This window comes from Alosa pseudoharengus, unplaced genomic scaffold, assembly GCF_046254945.1.
Source record: "Alosa pseudoharengus isolate Yale_2024_CS ecotype anadromous, Long Island Sound unplaced genomic scaffold, YU_APseudo_1.1 YU_APseudo_1.1_scf_9, whole genome shotgun sequence".
Lineage (NCBI taxonomy): Eukaryota > Metazoa > Chordata > Actinopteri > Clupeiformes > Clupeidae > Alosa > Alosa pseudoharengus.
In genome coordinates, this window is record NW_027468881.1 from 3,375,634 (window position 1) to 3,395,000 (window position 19,367).

General features: G+C 43.0%; 2 protein-coding genes across 2 annotated transcripts in view; one reads left to right on the forward strand and one right to left on the reverse strand.

The window, feature by feature from the left end:
• Window positions 1-7,286: 7,286 nt before the first annotated feature.
• Window positions 7,287-8,420, reverse strand: LOC143114917 (general transcription factor II-I repeat domain-containing protein 2A-like). Its single transcript, XM_076276756.1, has one exon. It carries the CDS (start codon window positions 8,418-8,420, stop codon window positions 7,287-7,289), a length of 1,134 nt encoding a protein of 377 aa, XP_076132871.1.
• A 10,624-nt stretch (window positions 8,421-19,044) lies between these two features.
• The window catches only part of tafa3b (TAFA chemokine like family member 3b), a 134,362-nt gene continuing 134,039 nt past the window's right edge, over window positions 19,045-19,367 (forward strand). The window contains exon 1 of the mRNA XM_076276757.1: window positions 19,045-19,123. The gene's annotated coding sequence lies outside the window, so the exon portion shown is untranslated. The remainder of the gene's footprint in view (window positions 19,124-19,367) is intronic.

The following is a 19,367-nucleotide window of genomic DNA, read 5'->3' on the forward strand; positions in this document are numbered from 1 at the left end:
ACACACACACACACAGCAAATAGTAAATAAACCACAGCAACCCAAATAAACAAAATCCCCACACCTCCCAGCAGGCTGACATATACTCTTTTGATCCCGTGAGGGAAATTTGGTCTCTGCATTTATCCCAATCCGTGAATTCGTGAAACACACTCAGCACACACACAGTGAGGTGAAGCACACACTAATCCCAGCGCAGTGAGCTGCCTGCAACAACAGCGGCGCTCGGGGAGCAGTGAGGGGTTAGGTGCCTTGCTCAAGGGCACTTCAGCTGGGCCTATTGGTCGGGGTTTGAACCGGCAACCCTCCGGTTACAAGTCTGAGGCGCTAACCAGTAGGCCACAGCTGCCCCAAATATGATTTACTAAAAAACAGAGGGGGAGAGGGAAGGGTTATCTGACATGCACGCTACAGTAGGCCTACACGCACGGAGAGTGTCAAAGCACAGGCTACTGTACTTGTTTGCACCGGCAGTCAAGCGAGCGGGTGTGTCAACTGTAACGGTAAGTTAGGGCTGTCTGCCAATACATAGCCTATCCCAAAAAAGGCCAGAGTAAAACATTGTGATATTCCCTTTGCCCTTCAGCATTGCAGTCTAGGCAAAATAATTAGCCATACAAACTGGCAACTGGTGACCAGGCTTTCAAATGCGGATTTTACTGTGTAAAATAGCATTAGCTGTTAGGATATTACCCAGGATATTGTCACAGCTAACCTAGCTTCTGTAATCTTTCAACCAAAGTTAGGAGTCATGTTGAATAAGGGTGTGCCGTAATTATCAATATACATTTATAGTTTATATGAATTCCAAAATATGAAAAAGAAACCTATGACAACCATCACTTTCTATGTGTGTGTGTGTGGAGGGTCAATCAAATTCTATGATTGCCACTGATGTGAATGATCTCACAAATCACACAAATCAAATTTAAAAAAATCGCAATAGTATCGAAATCGAGATTCTTCACTTGCTATTGGTATTGAAACAATAATGTTGGTATCGTGACAACAGGAGTTGTGGATGTGTCCCCACCAAAGCTGAGACCAAACCTACGCCCTTGTAGATGGTTTATTATGGACCTGTACATATTGTTGATGGTTAGGTATAATCTAAACCAGTGTTTTTTTTGTGCCACGGCACACTTTTGACACTTAAAATGTCCCACGGCACACTAACACACTAATCCTGTGTGAAGAAAAAATAAACATACCATAGCCTAAAATTTCAAATAATACACAGATACAGTATGGCCTTATTATGGCTTCTATGCAAGACCTGCTCAATATAACAAGCGCCCTCTGTTTCATTTGTAGGTGACTTTATCTAATTTAATTGTTGTTTTGAACTGGATATGTGATGATTCTGTGAATACTGGATATGGGGCCCCCGTTGTACAATGCCTGCATACCACAAATAGTGCAATCATACAATCAATGAGAGTATGTGGTTATAAATTCTTTGATGCAACAGTTGCTTTTCTGGACCAGTGAGTGACATTTGGGTAATTTTCTGCGGCACACCTGATGATCTCTCACGGCACACTAGTGTGCCCCGGCACAGTGGTTGAAAAACACTGATCTAAACCAAGCGAGTGCTGAGTCTTTGATGCCTATCAAATTTTCAAGCCTAAGTAGTATGTCATTGTCTATGGTGTCAAAGGCAGCGCTGAGGTCCAGGAAGACCAGTATCGATACAAGGCTAGGTTTTTTGAGGGAGGGCTTAATAACAGATGTCTTAAACGACTGCGGTACATGCCCTGATAGCATTGAATTATTTATAATCTAGAGCAAAACATTATCTAGGAAGGGGAGAGCAGTCTTAAGAAGGTGAGTAGGAATAAGGTTTAGTAGACTAGTTGTAGATTTTGATGAGGAAATTGTGGAGGTGAGATCTAATATGTTGTGTATATGTAAATGAATTAAATGTTGTTTGAGGTCTCATCTGTGATTTTGCTATCTTTCAGCAATGGAGTATGTGTATTTGGTGAAACTGATTGGTTATTGATCTTATCTCTAATTGTTTGACATACAATCATAATACTAACATACAATCATACTGTTAAAAATAAGAAAATAACTGTTTTGTGAACTTTATTCAACATAGCCAGTGATTTAGGCGAAATGTTTGGTATTAATTATAGTAAAATATACAAATTCACAAAAATAGGGTTAAAACAGGTAAAAAAAAATGGAGACATAATTTTTCTCCATGTTCAATGACCTCTAAAGATAGTCCAACCACTCTCCAAAAATTAACATTTCAATCCCACAGAAACCACATAGGCCCCCTGACTATAAGGGAACAATAACAATGATATCAGATGCAGCAGGCTGTTGTGCTAAAGTTAGGAAGGAGGTTATGGAAGAAGTAAGCATTTTCGCCTTTATTTCAAAATGTTTGTGTAATGGCAGCCATAACATTTAAGGAGTTCTCCTGAGTCCCCATTCTTCCATTTGTTTTGCTATTTTTTCAAAAATGATCCTTCTAGTTTTGATTGAATTGAAGTATCTCCCCACATACTAATTAGGTCTAACACCTCACTCTCCCTCCATTGACTTGCTCCATCGCTGTTCTCCATTTTGTAGTTTGCATGTTTTTAATTTTACTGACTAGGACTAACTTCCACCGGAGCATAATTGTGACAAATGTCATGTAGATTGACGCAAAAGTCGCATTGAGTCCGCCTTGGTTGTTCACACTGCGGCCACATTGAAAAAAAATCAGACCTGGGTCTGATTCAGGACCACATATGGAAGTGGACTAAATCTAATTTGAAAAAATCAGATTTATTTATTTATTTAATCTGTGCAAGATTTGATTGTTCACACTACTTCTGAAGGAGTCTGACCTGGTCACTTGACCTCCAAAAAATCAGATTTTGGCCACTTTTGCCTGCAATCTGAACGTAGCAAATCGTTATCTAGGCTAGTTTCACACAGCTTACCTCGACATCGACCTTTGAATTTAACATTCAAACAGAATATAAGTTGAAAAGTAGGCTGTAAATGGTCTAAAGGCGCTGTTGCTAATTGCTATGCTATACTAATACCACAACTTTTCATTTCACTGCCACACCTGGGGTTACAGTCAGAGGCTGCCTGCTGCCAACAGACATCTGGGGGAAACAGCTCCGTTGCTATAATAAGCTCATTTGATAATCTACACATAGCACCTTTAAAAATGGTTCATGAAAAAATCAGTAGTGACAGCAGTTGGTGTGTCTGTGTTTGTGTGTGCGCGCATGCTTTGACCTCCAGCTATTTATTATGCATGTGGTGGGCAGATGATAGCCTGGCCCAGAGGACAGCCCACCCCAAACACCAGGGCCCTTTCTGGGGCTCCACTGTGTGTGTGTGTCCGTTCCATACAGAGGACCACTGCCAGCCAGTAGTGTGTGTATCCGTTTCATATAGAGGACAACTGCCAGCCAGTAGTGTGTGTGTGTATGCCTTTAGATTGTATTTGTTATGTGTAAATGTGTGGACATAGGATTAAGTGTGTGTGGGTGAGTTAAAGTTCATGTTTATGTCTTGTGTGTGTGTGTGTGTGTGTGTGTGTGTGTGTGTGTGTGTGTGTGTGTGTGTGTGATATTAGAGCATATTTATGTCTGTGTGTGTGATATGAGAGCATAAATTGCTTGTGTATGTGTGTGTGTGTGTGTGTGTGTGTGTGATATGAGAGCATATTTATGTCTGTGTGTGTGTGTGTGTGATATGAGAGCATATGTATATTGCTGCAGTTCTGGAAAGCAGAGGGATGAGAGGACCAAAGCAGGTCTCCCAAGAAGGGGCCGGCCACCAGCTGTTTGGAAGCTCTGAATGCTGGCATCACGGGTAGGGGTGCATCATGGGATTTGTAGTCCTGCTAGTCCTGCTGGGAGGGCAGCACTCAGTGGGAGGGCTGAATTGGGGCTTAAAAACTTCAAAGAGATGCAAATGGCCGCAGGGCTACAGGGACATGGGTAACTCACAGCTATGACGACGCCTGCCCGGCGCAGATACCCACAATTCCTTCTGCTCAGGGTGAGTAGGAGCTGCCGCTCCACAAGGAGCGAGACCCATGCACACACACACACACTGAAGCACACACTTACACACTCTCAGACATATTCAAATATAAAGTGCACATATGCGTATACACTCATGCTCTCTTCCACGCATACAGCACACACACACAGACTCCTTTTTGAGAGTCTCATTTTGTCCAAGTCAAAAGATGAAAGTCAACTGCACTGATGAAGGAATGGATCTGTTCATAGAATTACTCTCTTCTCTTCCACTCACTCACACACTAGCACCCTTCAGCAGGTCATACACCAGAATACTCACTCACACACTAGCACCCTTCAGCAGGTCATACACCAGAATACTCACTCACACACTAGCACCCTACCAGCCCAGGGGCATCCCTGATAACTATCTGCACACACACACACACAGACACACACACAGACACTCACAGACACACAAACTCACACACGCACACACACACACACAGTGCAGATGAATTGTGCTGCACACTGCCTGTTTGCCTTGGCCGGGGCTCCACTCTGGTGTGAAATGTTTAGATAACAGGTTATCTCCATGTGTGTGTGTGTGTGTTTTAGCTGTGGTTCTAAATAAAGTGTTTTTCTGCTGGTAGTCCTGAGTGAGGTATCTGAGTGTGTTTAAGATCAGTTTGAGAGTTCTGTGCAGAAGGACACAAACAAGGGGTGACAACAGGTCTCTGCACCCTCTGAGGGACAACACCTACCTGAAGGCCAGGACAGGTGTGCTTTTTACCAGTTAGCCACAGGAAGTGACATCATGTAAGCCAGTTGCTGCTTTCCATGTGATCTAATATCCAAAGGCTCAATTAAAGTATTCAGATCATGAGTCCTCATTTAATTAGCATGCAAAGTCCGGTATTGAGCTTAGTGTTGTGTGCATAACTTAAAGGGACACCAGGCAACGTTTTCACGTTAATTATTCATCTTCATAAGTCGGTATATGGTTAAATGACTCATTACGGGGCGAATGAAGGCTCTCTTGCCCGCCCCTACTGCCTGTAGGAAGAATATCCCACTTGCAAGTTCGGTGTATCCTACCTACCGACCAGGGTCGGACTGGGAGCAAAATTCGGCCCTGGCAATTTTCTCCAGGACCGGCCCACCACTGGACCGACGACACCCCCCCCCCCCCCCCCCCCCCAAAAAAAAAAAAAATCCCTAATTACAAACACACAGTATTATGCTGTAGCAACACTTCATAAACGGAACCCAAACATTTAGATTTGGACCTATAGCCTAATCACAATAACACGGGGGTCCGGGGGTGTCTCTACGGGATTTTTAATGTAATCACACCGTTTTTAACTGTTTTGAAATTGAGAGGGACAGGATTCAGGGATAGGCTACTAAAGACAGGCTCATCTTCTGTCTGTCTCACGTCATGTTACCCCATGCATTAAACCACATGTCACTGCTTGACTAAATGAAAAATATAGGCTACTGAACATGGACATCGTCATAGTTGACAGAAATTACGTTTTGTGCCAACATGTAGGCACACAAACACAGCCTTTATTTGGTGCAAATCTTCTCCTAACTTTGGTTATAGTCCGCGATTCACATTAACTGTAGGCTATCACCACAAGTGTATACTAAACGGTTTTACACTAGTTTGTGTGCCGTCATCACATTTTGCAATACCTTCGTTACTAACCTAGGCTACCAGTTGATAGCCTACTTTTTACCTGCATCGACTCGCGATTGATTGTGCATCTAATGTAACACTCGGTGTTGAGACCACTTTCCAAGTTTCACTTTCACTGTCGTTGTGAGCTAAAAGGATAGGATAGGCCTACTATATGGGAAATACTTTGAAGTTCCTTTTGAGTAGGATCAGCTCCAAAAATGAATGGGTTTTCTTTAACCTGTGCTACTTTTCCACCAAGTTGTGCGAAAATTGTAGGCTACCCGTAGTTTTTTTTATGTTGACAGAACCGCACTACAGTAGCCTACGTGGTACAGTAGGCCTACTGTAAATGAACTCTTGGTAGCGCGTGCAACTAACGTCTATAAAAACAATATATTTATGGAACAAAAAACTAGACCTCTGTTTGCTGTTTGCGGTTAAACTGCAATAATGTGAACACCAGCCAGCGGAGGGCACTTATACAGCCTAGGCTACCATGCACTCGAACTAGCGGCTGCTTGGACAAATCCACTTGAGGGGTGGGGCAGGGGGGCGCGATCGGAACACACACTGAACCTGTCATGAAGAGGCCAACATGATTGACCTGTCACCCCCCAAGCCAAATGGATGCAACTGCATATATAGGCTAGGCCTAGGCCAAACTTTTTTGCTTGAGGGCCACATGCAGAAAAATATGAGTCGCCAAGGGCCGACATAAATTAAAGGTGTCTTTTTTCGACAGTTATGTCTTTTAGACAGTGCAAAACATTGTATTTTTGTTGCAATAGTAGCCTACTTGATATGATGTGAATGATAAACGCATAATGATATAGATAGCCTGTGAGTAGTTTATTAGATTTACATTACACACATTTACTTGTCTTTGGTTTAATTTAAAATAAACAACTGAAAATCTCAGAATGTAACCTAAAATAGGTAGAATGCAACAGACTATGAATAGGCATTAATGTCTGAGTGAACAACACAGAAGGTCAAGGCAGTTTCAGCACTTCTGAGAGAAAGTGGCTGTGTAAACTAATGCAGTTTGGTATAAAATGTGAATGGCTTACATAACATAGCCTAATAAAACAACCTACTTTGGCATGATATTAATATAAATTTGCCTAACAAGTTACAATGTCACAAAGGAGGGCAAATGAATAAATAACACATTAACATAGCCCTAAAAGAAGAAAAGGAAAATGGCAGTCGACAGCCAGCCAGTCTGACCATCAAGTAAACATGCCTGTGTATAAGCATAATCTTAGTGCTTTAAGTAGCTAACTGACTATGGGTCACGAAGAGCGACAAAGGTCGAACAACGACTTATTCAGTGGGAGCAGTGATGCTGGGCCTTAGACTGAAGAATAGCTGGCAGGTCAGGAGTAAGCCTTGATGTTGCGATGCGAAGAACGTTGCAGAGATGTCTGTCGGTCAGCCTGGTTCTTAGACGGCTTTTGTTCAGCGTCATTAGAGAAAATGTCTGCTCGCATATGTACGTAGACCCAAACAGGCTAATCATTCTGGCTGCATGGCGCTTCATGAGAGGAAACCTGGTCTTATCCAAACTCCGATAAAACTCTTGTAGGGGGAGAAGCTGGTGGCGACTTTTACTCGTCGCACTGGATCTCAATAACTTCCATCTGCATACGCTCATCAACATCTGTCACGTCAACCGAGAATGGGGTTGTGAATAGCTTCATGTCTTTCTCAATGACCGAAAAATCCTGGAAGCGCTTACCAAATTCTGCCTGAAGAGATGTGATCACCGATACATATTCCATTTTTCTGGCAGAAACGTTGGCATTTGGGAAAGCTGTCTTCAGCTCTAACAGTGTGGGGAAGTGCACTACATTAAAGTTGCGTAGTTGCGCCTCTAAAAGTTTGAGCTTGACACAGAACGCTTTCAGGTGTGCGTACATGTGAGACACAAGTTGATCTTTGCCTTGAAGACTCTTGTTCAGTGCATTAAGATGGCTGGTCAGATCTACCAAAAAAGCCAGGTCTGCCAACCAACGTGGATCATTCAGTTCGTGAAGGGGTTTGCTTTTCTCTTTCAAAAACCGGTCAATTTCTGATCTTAGTGAATAAAACCTATGCAGAACGGATCCACGACTGAGCCAGCGCACATCTGAGTGGTAGATGACGTCTCCATATTCAGCTTCGACTTCAGACAAAAATGTTTGAAACTGTCTATGATTGAGTGCCTTTGCACGAATGAGATTGATTGTTTTAACCACCGTATCCATTACACCATTCACATCAACAGTCTTAGCACAGAGTGCTTCCTGGTGGATAATGCAGTGCATTTTTACAGCCTCACCTCCGCTTTCGCGAACTTTTCTGCACACCATAGAGGCCATCCCATTCCGCTCGCCAGTCATTGCTGGAGCCCCATCGGTGGTAACTCCACACAGCTTGTCCCAGGGCAGGTTAATGTCATTCATAGCAGCCGATACAGCCTCGAAAATGTCGATGCCCCTAGTCGTACCTTTTAGACTCCTAAGATCAAGCAACTCCTCGGTGATGCCAAAGTTAACATCGACGCCTCGTAAAAAAATCAACAGCTGCGCTGTGTCTGTAGCATCGGTACTCTCATCACATGCAATTGAGTAAAACTCAAATGCTCTTGCCTTGTCTGATACTTGCTGATTCAAGTTAGCTGAGAGGTCTTCTATTCGTCTGGTAACTGTTTGTCTGGACAAACTCACATTGCTGAAGTCCTGAGTCTTCTCTGGACACATTATCTCGGTAACTTTAATGAGGCAGTGTTTAACAAATTCACCATCCGACAGAGGTTTTCCATGCTCAACGATCAGTTGAGATACGGCATAGCTAGCCATGGTGCTGTTTTCTTGAAGTCTGTTTGCACGAAAAAAATGCTGCTGTTGAGCTAACAGGCTAGCTGTCATCTGTTTCACTTACCTCTCCCGCTCCATGCCCGTGTATGAAGTGTATGACTGATGTTTAGTTTCATAGTGTCTTCGAACATTATAGTCTTTCATCACTGCTACAGCCTCCTTGCAAATCAAACAAATACATTTTCCCTTTACTTCCACGAAAAAGTATTCATTTTCCCATCTAGTCTGAAATTTTCTGCACTCACTCTCTATTTTTCGTCTTTTCACCTCCATCTTTAGGCCTACTGAGGTAATGGAATGCTTTGCTGGTGTCCATAGCAACAACAATAAGTAAGCATTTCTAACTAGTCTAGAGCAGACCCAAAACTTGCTCGCGGCTCGCTCAAAATTGCAGCGCCACCCCGTGTTGAAACGAAAAAGTGCAATGTACACAGACTAACGGGCCAAATTACAGTTTAATTTTTATAATTCATGGCGGGCCACTTAAAAGAGAGCGACGGGCCGCAGTTGGCCCGCGGGCCGTAGTTTGGGCACCCCTAGCCTAGGCCTATGACGGGCCGCAAATAGACGAAATAACTTAAAAAAAAAAAAAAAAAAAAAAAATCCCGCAGGTCACCGGCCTTCAGTCTCACAAAGTCTCAGACATCGCGAGAAGCAGGATCAGTTTACATCCTGCATCCCCAGCACAGAGGCAGGCTAACGAAATGCTAGAGATTGTTGCAAACGTGTGTATAATGGCAGAGCCGGCGAGTAAGCAGCGAAAACACTTGACGGAAGATGCAAAGAAAAGGAAAAGAGCTTCAGACCGAGCGAGGGCTCGCACACGTATCAACACGTACAGACGGTAGGGGGAGCTTCATAGAGAAAAAGCATCAGGCTTGCCTGGTATACCTTTAAATTGGTGCGCTGGTCTATCCATGTTTAGATCATCCATGTTATTAAATTAGCTGTTCATTATTGATTGTTGCCCAACTACTGACTGTTAAGAAATGTTTTTTTGAAATAAGGGCCTATTCATCTGTTGCTTGCGTTTGAGTGTGTGTGTGTGAGAGAGTATGTGTGTCTAGGCAACACTCTTGCGTGAAGTGTATTCAGATGGTGATCCTGAGCCAGTTATCAGCAGGAAGGGTGACCTGGAGGACACATCAGTGATGAAGTGTGTGTCGGCGATGAGTAGGAACACAAGGGGAATCTTTAAAACACACACACACACACACACACACACACACACACACACACAGAGATGGTGATTCAGAGGGAGTTATCACTGGAAGGAGGAGGTGACCTGTGTGAGAGACCAATGATGAAGTGTGTGTGCCTTGGACAGGAACACAAGGGGAATGTGCAAATCAGACACCAAGGTTATCAGAATATGAACATCTTCCTCCACACACACACACACACACCAGTAGAAGTAGTGCTCAGACTTATTGTTCTACACTTCCCCGCAAGCTCCTTGCTCAGGTTATTTCAGGTCAAAGTTGCGTTTCCTCTAAAGGAAGTCTAAAACAGACAACTATTGATGCTCCATATTGTTGATGCATCGATAGGTGTGGCGTAGGGTTTTCACTGGTGCCATTGGGAATAAAATAGCCACTATATTTCGGTTAAGGAGCAGTCAGTAAATAGTCTGCAGAAAATATACTGTGTCTAGAAATATAGTGGCTATAATATATATTTTCTGCAGACTATACTGACTGCTCCTTTAAGAGGCTACACTGGGCTGTACATCAAAGGCCTTTGTGCTTCTGACTGACCCAGAGAAGTCTGTCTCAGCCTTACTCTTCTAATAGGCATCCTATACAAGACAAGCTGCTTCTGCCACTAAGCACTTCAGCACCACGACTGAGTGGACAGCGCCTGTCATTCACGCACACTCTCCCCAACCTTCCTCTGCATCTGACAGTCATTTATCATATTGTATACACACACAAACTTTTCATTTTAAGGTTTCAAGTTCAAGATCAACAATATCAAAGGAACAACAGCAAACAACAACAAAAACATTTTAAGACAAATACAAATACAATGTTTACTCTTCGATCCATATGGCAGTCCAGACTATATTTCATATAGTTCGTAAGGTGGAACGACTTACGAAGTGCTACCAGCCCATCTTGCCCCAACTCCTCTACCACACCAGGGGCATCCCTCTCCATCTTGCCCCAACTCCTCTACCACACCAGGGGCATCCCTCTCCATCTTGCCCCAACTCCTCTACCAGACCAGGGGCATCCCTCTCCATCTTGCCCCAACTCCTCTACCAGCGGTTAGTGGTTAAGGAGCCGGGCTAGCGTGCAGTAGCCTGTAGGGTGGTTAAGGAGCCGGGCTAGCGTGTAGTAGCCTGAAAGTTGTGGGTTCCATCCCCGGCATCCACCGTTGGGCCCAACCTTGAGTTGCTCCGGGGACAATGTAATCCGGTGTGCCAAAAGCATAAAGTGTCTGCTAATTGTCTCCTCTGCAATGTGGCTTGCATGTTGTTATTTCTCATGTGTGTGAGTTGCTTTGGATAAAAGTGTCTACTAAATGAATCAATGTGAATGTAATGTGTTGCATGTGTATTCCGAATGGTGAAGTATTGCACAGCCCTAGCCCGCACTGTCACCAAACATACAACACACACACACACACACACACACACACACACACACACACACACACACACACACACACAGCCAAAGAGAGCTGGGGAAGGCCAGAATGAGAGAATCCCTCATGGATTGTGTGTGTGTGTGTGTGTGTGTAGCCAGAGGGAGAATCCTCTGTGGGTTATGTAAGGCACATGAAAGAGCCACAGATAATAGCGAACGGCTTTTCAACCCACAGACCACTGCTCCTTTGTGCATGTGCATGTAGGTTAGTGTGTGCGTGTGTGTGTTAGTGTGTGTGTGTGCACGCTTGTGTGTGTGTGTGCGCACGCTTGTGTGTGTGTGTTGTCTTTGTGCCTCTGATCTGTGTCTTTTTGTGAATGTCACTTTGCTGCCATTGTGTTTCCGTACAGCCCAGACACACACACACACACCCGTGTCAGCCGTGTGTGCCTGCTAATGCTTGCCATTTAATCTGAGTGTGCACATGTCAGGTTCAGAGCAGCTGCCAGCCACGCATCTCAACAAGTCATCTGGCGCAGAGTGTAACCAAACCCCCTACACACACACACACACACACACACACACCCAACACCAGGATGAGGGGGAGAGAGAGAGAACGGGGTTATGAGTGAAAATGAGATGAGTAAAAGAAAGAAATTAGAAGCATAGAGAAAGAAGATAAGAAACGAGAGAGAGAACATTACTGACGATTGAGTTTGTGTGTCTGTTTGAGAGAGGGAGAGATATAGACTGGAGGAAGGGAAGCATAGGAAGATATGGGAGAAAGAGAGAGAGAGAGAGACTATGGAGGAAGGGAAGCATAGGAAGTTATGGGAGAAAGAGAGAGAGAGAGACTATGGAGGAAGGGAAGCATAGGAAGTTATGGGAGAGAGAGAGAGAGAGAGAGACTATGGAGGAAGGGAAGCATAGGAAGTTATGGGAGAGAGATGGAGCAAGAACAGAGCCAGAGGGAAAGGCAGAGAGAAGGGGAGAGAGGGATAAAAGAGAGGGAAGTTAGGAAGAGAAAGAGGGATAAAAGAGAGGGAAGTTAAGGGGAGGGAAAGGGAAGGAAAGAAAGTTAGGGAGAGAAATAGAGATAGAAGAGATGTAGGGAAAGAAAAGGAGTTGAGAGAGAAAACAGAGAGCGAGGTTAGAGGGAAGGTAAGAAAGGAAGGGAGTAATTGTGAGCAGAGAGAGAGAGAGTATGTTTGAGTGGAAAGAGAGAGAGAGTATGTTTGAGTGGAGAGAGAGAGAGATGTGTGTCCGCTGCCCCAGTGGCCTGCTGTAGATGTGTTTGCTGGTTTGTGGCCAGTGCAGAATGAGTCTGGACAGTCGGCCGTCGGCCCCGCTCTCCCCGCGGATTCATCATACTGACGGCTGGATATGGAGTCATATATCACCATGGCGATTGCATCGAGCTCTCCTCCCCTCGGTGCCGACTCCGCGCATCCCTCTCCCGTCTCCTCTCCTCAGCGCCCCGAAAAGTCCCGAGATTAAACAGCGCTCAGTCCGTCCACCCGCCTGGCCGGCCGGCCCAAACCTCACTTACTCTCCAACAAAACTGTTCCCTTTATCTCGCTAATTCGCTCTTTCTACTTCACTTCTGGAACTTTCTCTTTATGTTCTTCTCAGCCTCTCTTTTCGCCTTCTCAGCCTTTCCAGCTGCTCTCTCTTTGAGCTGGGGAAACGTGAAGAGCTTCTTTGCTGTTTAACACACTGGCATGAAAGAGCCTGGAGCACACTACAATGAATACCAAGGAATAACACACACACACACACACACACACACACACACACACACACACACACACACACACAATCACACACACACACACATATTCATGAGGGGGAGCATGCACACATGCAACCCTGATATGGGTTTTGTATTTGTTTTACACATTCATCATTCAGTTCTCACTGTTCAGTTTACACAGAGACGGACTGAATACATGCAACTCTAGAGTCACCTGTGTCACTGTCCTACCTTGGTCATTAGTATGGCACTGGCACCTAAAGCTCCACACCAACACCATCACATGGCAACCATTTATCTATGATGCCGACCCTTACGTCTTTTATGTCAGTATTCCTACACCATCGACATGGCAACCCTTACGTCTTTTATGTCAGTATTCCTACACCATCAACATGGCAACCCATACGTCTTTTATGTCAGTATTCCTACACCATCGACATGGCAACCCTTACATCTTTTATGTCAGTGTTCCTACACCATCACCACACCAACACCCTCATCAGTCATCACTGTTACCATGACTGGGTGATTCTCGCGAAACCTCAAAATCTTATGGTACTAAGGATTTGATGGTCAAATATGCCATAAATCCCACTGATTACACTATTTAACAATATAGGTACATGTGCTTAAACTTGCACACAAGGTAATTTCTCCATATTTTATTGTTATTTTGTATTTTTTATGCGTTTTATGAGTAAATTATCATTACCGCAATGTGTCCTGGCTCAAATCCCAAGTGTTTGATCATTAAGGAAATCTTTATCTTTTACTTTAAAATAAAATAAAGTTCTACATATATTGTTTTAAGTTCAATGCTTCATCAAAATGTGTGTTTCAATAATATTAATATTATAACGGTTATAATATTTAAAAAAAAATGTTTTGTCATCAGTCATAGTTTTCATTACTGCAATACTTTTGAGTACTGTAATAAAAAGCTGTAGGAATGTCAACATGAAATGGAATTTCCCATCATGCATCATTAATAACAGAAGATCAAAGATGGTGTCAAGGTAAGCATGTCTCCTTTTGACTTTATGTTGAAATTCCATGATTTGTCTCAAAACTGTCTAAACACAACACTAATGATTCTCATTACCGAAATTAGTAACAGTTTTGTTATAAAAACGATTTTCTTAATTCAAATTTGTTTAGTAATAAGGTAATAAAACACACAATGTCATGGAGGTAATTTTTTAGCTAGATCATGCTAGCTAAATCTAAAATTAGCATTTTTGTGTTAGGTCGTCTCATTACCGCAATGCACTTTATCATTACCGCAATAGTTAAAGCCAATTTCGGTGATGAAAATTTCAATTTCGGTAATGAAAATATTAAAGGATTTTGCATTTTTCAACGTCGTTCATGACATTAATTACTTTTCAATAAGAGACAACCTCAATGTTTTGGAGGAATATTAATGAGATCAATATCATAAAAGTTTTTGGGTTGTTACACTGCACTTAATGAAGTAGATACATTGTATCAGAGACCCTGTTACCCTTTTTTCCCCTTTGAATCTCATGAAAGTTGCTATGGTCATATCATAGTAATGAGTGACCTACATCACATGTAGATTACTGCCATAGACTTAAAATGACTTAAAAGTGCATAAAAGAAAGCTGCAGCAAAGAAAAGTTTGAGGAAGCACAGAGAAAAGATATACACCAACCCAGAACTTTTAGAGGAATACAGAAGGAAGGAAAGAGAGAGGTGATGGATAAGGGTTAAATGGTTTAGGTGGTGTTCTCAGTCAACGAGTAGTTTTAGAAATTCAGTGAGCAATTTACTCAAGTGTCTCATAATGCCAAACCTTAGGCCTTAGGCATGCGTTTTCAATTATCTGAACCCAGCAAAGATAGGAATTGTGGTAACACTTTACTTGACGTGTGAGTTCATAACACATTCATAGCAGCTGTCATAAACTGCACATACTGTAAAGCATTCATGACTGTTTCATGAGAAATGACTCTACATTCATACCAAACCTTTCATGAATGTGGAAGACAGAACGACAACAACGTGGAATGTGGAAGACAGAACAAGTCCAACAATCGCAAAGCAGCATTGCCGTTTTTGTTCCAAACCTCTTACCTGATCACGGCACATCTGAGTCAATGGGCTGCTACTCCAGTGCCAAAAAGACAGAACATGGTCAAGTAAATTTTTGTTTCATAAAAATGTTTTTGTTTTATGATGTAACCTTTGCAGATGATTTCTCATCTTTTGCTACTGGGATTGTCCAACCATTCCAGGATACACAAATACGAGTCAGCTGAATGTAGGCTAGTTTACCTCCCAGTGTTAAACTCAGTGTTTATGAATACTTCACAACTTGTAAAGTAAAGTGACATTTGAGGTAGACTTCATAAGATATTCATGAAATATTTACAATGGCTGGAAATATTAAATTAATGGTATCCTTTATGAAATATTGGAGGCAAAACCTGAGTTTTTAAAAACCTGAGTTTAACACTGAGGTAAACTAACCTATAGTACATTCATCTGACACGTATTTGTGTAACCTGGATACCATTAATTTAATCTCTCGATTGTTGGACTTTATTTTGACAAGTTGTCATCGTTCTATCCATCATTCATGAAAGGTTTGGTATGAATGTTCAGTCATGTCTCATGAAAGTCATGAATGCTTTATGTGCAGTTTATAACTGATGCTATGAATGTTCCCAGGTGATAAAGCGTGGTACTTCCAAGATGGTATCAAGGCCATCGTCCCCGACCCGCTACCAATCACATCTGCTATGCATTTCTGTGTCTTGCCAGAAATTTGGAAAAAACACAACAAGAAAAGTCCTTTTAAAATATGAAGAAACTGTCACTTTACTTGCCATAGTCTGTTACACAGTTATAGGATAGGCCTCTCCCTATTTCCCTATTTTGGTACACTGTTTTGATGTTGGTTTGTTGGTTTGTTCTATGAAATTAGTGTGACATAATGTTTGTGTAAGTAAAAGGTGCTCTAAGCGATGCTGGGTAACGTCACTTCTGTTGACTTTCAAACAAAACAGAGAGCTAGCTCGCTACTTCCTCCCCTTCCCTCCCGTGCTGCTCCTGTGCAATTGAAACTCTCCTAAACGCGCATCTCGTCTGTGATTTGCTGGAACAGTTTATGTTTTTATGGGCTAGGTTTGCCCAGGTTGTTTTATGCCGTTTGTGGAGCCTGCTGTCCACAGAGATCACGTTTTTTTTACAGTGTATTCAGGACACAGACAGCTAGCGGTTGGTTAGGTGATGCTTGCAGTAAGTGACATACAATGTTTTAGCCTAAAAACACAGTGTGGCATCGCTTAGAGTACCTTTAATGGGCACATTTTGCTTATGAATTGATGGAAAATGGGATACCAATGTACTTTAACTGTGTAAAAAGTAAGTGGCTTTGATCACTGTTTAAAATGTAAAAAATATCTGACTTTAAAGGAATAAGCTATACATTTGGACAAGATTCAGCAGGGTTTTTGTTCTTATTCTCATTTCCGAAATATCAGTCTCATCTCTGAAATATCTGTCTCATTACCGAAGTGAATGTTTATTTATTTTAAAATCAACTGTTAGGAAACAGCATTCATTTCCATTTTCAAAATTATATTATTCCAAGTATTCTTCCTTCACCTCTACCACATTTTTCTGTTTAAAGTTGTGAGTTTTTACTTAGATATCGTAAAATACAAGTTGCAAATCACTCATCATATTGCGGTAATGAGACAAATGAGAGAAATTCTAATAATATGTTATATTTAACAATAACTTTAAAAACTGTTTTATGTAGACCTTGGTATTAATGTTAATGATCCATTTTAAAAAAATACATAAAGAATTATTTCATGTAATGATCTATTGCGGTAATGAGAAGTTCTGATGGACTTAGTCTTGAAAACATGAATAAATATATATTTAAAATCCTAATATTGTGAGAAAAGTAATATTTACAACACCTTTACACTTTAATTCAAATGTCTCAAAAGGAATTGTATTCATACACATCTTTTGAAAAATTCTATGTCAGAAATCTTTCAGTTGACGGTTTCATGAGAATCACCCGACTACACCTGAAGCAGCCAGGAGATTATTAACAGGATAGTCTGCTTGTTTGAGCAGGTTGCTCTGGACGTGATCTAAACTAATGCAGTAGACAAACTAGGAGAGGCACTAGAGCAGTGTCAGCTTTCTGAGTGACCATTAAGGGACGCTAATCTAGCAAACACGCCCAGATGGCAGCCTGCCCAACACACACACACACACACACACACACACACACACACACCTTAGGGGCTGTTAAATTTAACAGAGGGAGGAGGCCATGCAATGTAGCATTAGATGTAATAACCGTCAAATGTGTGTGTGTGTGTGTCTGTGTCTGCGGTAGCTGGATTTTCAGTGTTCTGGTGGGACGCCAGCTCACTGTGCATTTTGGTGTGTGTGTCTGTGTGTGTGTCTGCTATCTCTTTCCTCAGCTCTAAGGCACCCAAACACACACACACACACACACACACACAGCTCAGTGCTCGCGTAAGGAGTCCATCACGCTTACGGAGATAACAGCTCCATATTAGTCTCCATAACTCCTATTGAGTTTAAGGCTGAGAACTCAATTTCAGCCCCCTGAAAGGCTCCCTCAGGACAGACCCAGGGCTCCTGCTCAGCCGCTCCGTCTTCATGCGGTCGGAGGGAAACCGCCTCACTGACTACTCAGGGCTTGGACCTGATAATAAAAAAAACAATCAGGGCCTTTTATGTTTCTGTTTAGAAGAGTTTCAGGTGGGAAGTATTGCAGACTCAGAGCCATCGCAGGAGTCTTGGAATGCAATAAACAACTTCTCAGGGCCCCAGCTGTGGCGCAACTGGCTGGGGCACCTGCACCGTACACCGGCGACCCGGGTTCGATTCCCACCCCGTGGTCCTTTCTGGATCCCACCCTGACTCTCTCTCCCACTCGCTTCCTGTCATTCTCTACTGTCCTGTCACATTAAAGGCTTAAAAAGCCTAAAAATATAATATACTAAAAAAACAAAAACAAATCCAGCACTCTCAGAAGTAAAGCACCAATCGGTGGGTTTGTCTAACTCTCCTCGTCTGCTGTCTCTCTCTCACTCTGGGAATAGTGTTGCCAAAGCTACTGTTGATAGGAACATACAGTACAACTGGGGGGGGGGGGTACATCAGTATGGGGGTGGGTATAGAGGATTTAGAATTAACAGACGTAAACAACAAGAGTAATAATAGGATGTTGTGTGTGTGTGTGGTGTGTAATACATCACAGACACAAATTTGTTTTAGGTTGAGTCCCTCAGATCTTCACATTTCAAGATCAATTGTGCTCTCTCTCTCTCACTGTCTCCTTGAGTCTTTCCCTATGGTATGCTGTTTTAGTATATGGACCTTTAAAAGCAATAATTAATCACACACACACACACACACACACACACTTACAGTGTAGGCGCTGAGAGAAGTGGGGTCCATCTCCAGCTTACCAGAGGGTACATCACTGTTTTTAGTCAATCCCACATTTTTAATGCTGCAGGAAGAGAAGTCTGACATTTCCCTCTTAAGCAAAGGGCATGACACGAACGTCGAATCTCATCCCGAATCCTTTCCAGAAACACTTTCTGATAACGGACCCGCCATCGCTAGATGGCGACACACACCTTCCGTATGGAGCTGTCTGTGCGCCATCCCCCGAGAGCTGGAGAAACGAACGATCACAGCGGAGCGGTCCACACACCTCGCCTCGCGCCACTCAGAGAGGGTCCAGACAGCAGTCTGACTTGCGAGTCTAAAAAAAGGATATTTGCGAACGAAGGGAGACCGCTCCCACGAAAGGAACTGGAATATACAACTAGGAAGGGAAGGTCAGTTCGCACTCCGAGCTCTCCTAGAGCTGAGCGGCAACTCGCGGACCCGAAGTTTGGTTTCCTCGTGATGGGGACGCGCTAAAGCTGCCGGCGCGGGGAACTTTCCGCGGCTGCTCTCTCCTGCGGTCGCGGCTGCCCGAGAGGAAGAATCATCTCATTTCTGGCACGTGTCGGGACTACTGCGGGCCTGCATCCGTTTTTGGGATAGTATAATCTCCTCTGCCCATCCTTGCGCAGTTGTGTGCGGGTCTAGAGCGGGTGCGTTGCCCGGGAAAGGATACCTCTGGCTGACTTGTGGCACGTAATGGAGGGGAAATGAGAGCGCATTTCTAACTGGAAGAACACGGGCACACACCGCACCAACAGGTACGGATGCGTCTTTTTTTTTAAACTAGCCACTTTCACACGGCTAGGGGCGATTGGGGCGGTTATGAGTCCGCTCTGAAGGTGAACGGTATAGATTTAAACACACACGAACACAAACTATACTGGGTGGATCGGAAATGGCAAAAATAGGATTGACTAACAGAACAAATTGAGATCAAATGTAAGCATTGATATTGACACAATGTACATGCATTGTTGGCTCCTTTGAATGTAAGCTTTTTCC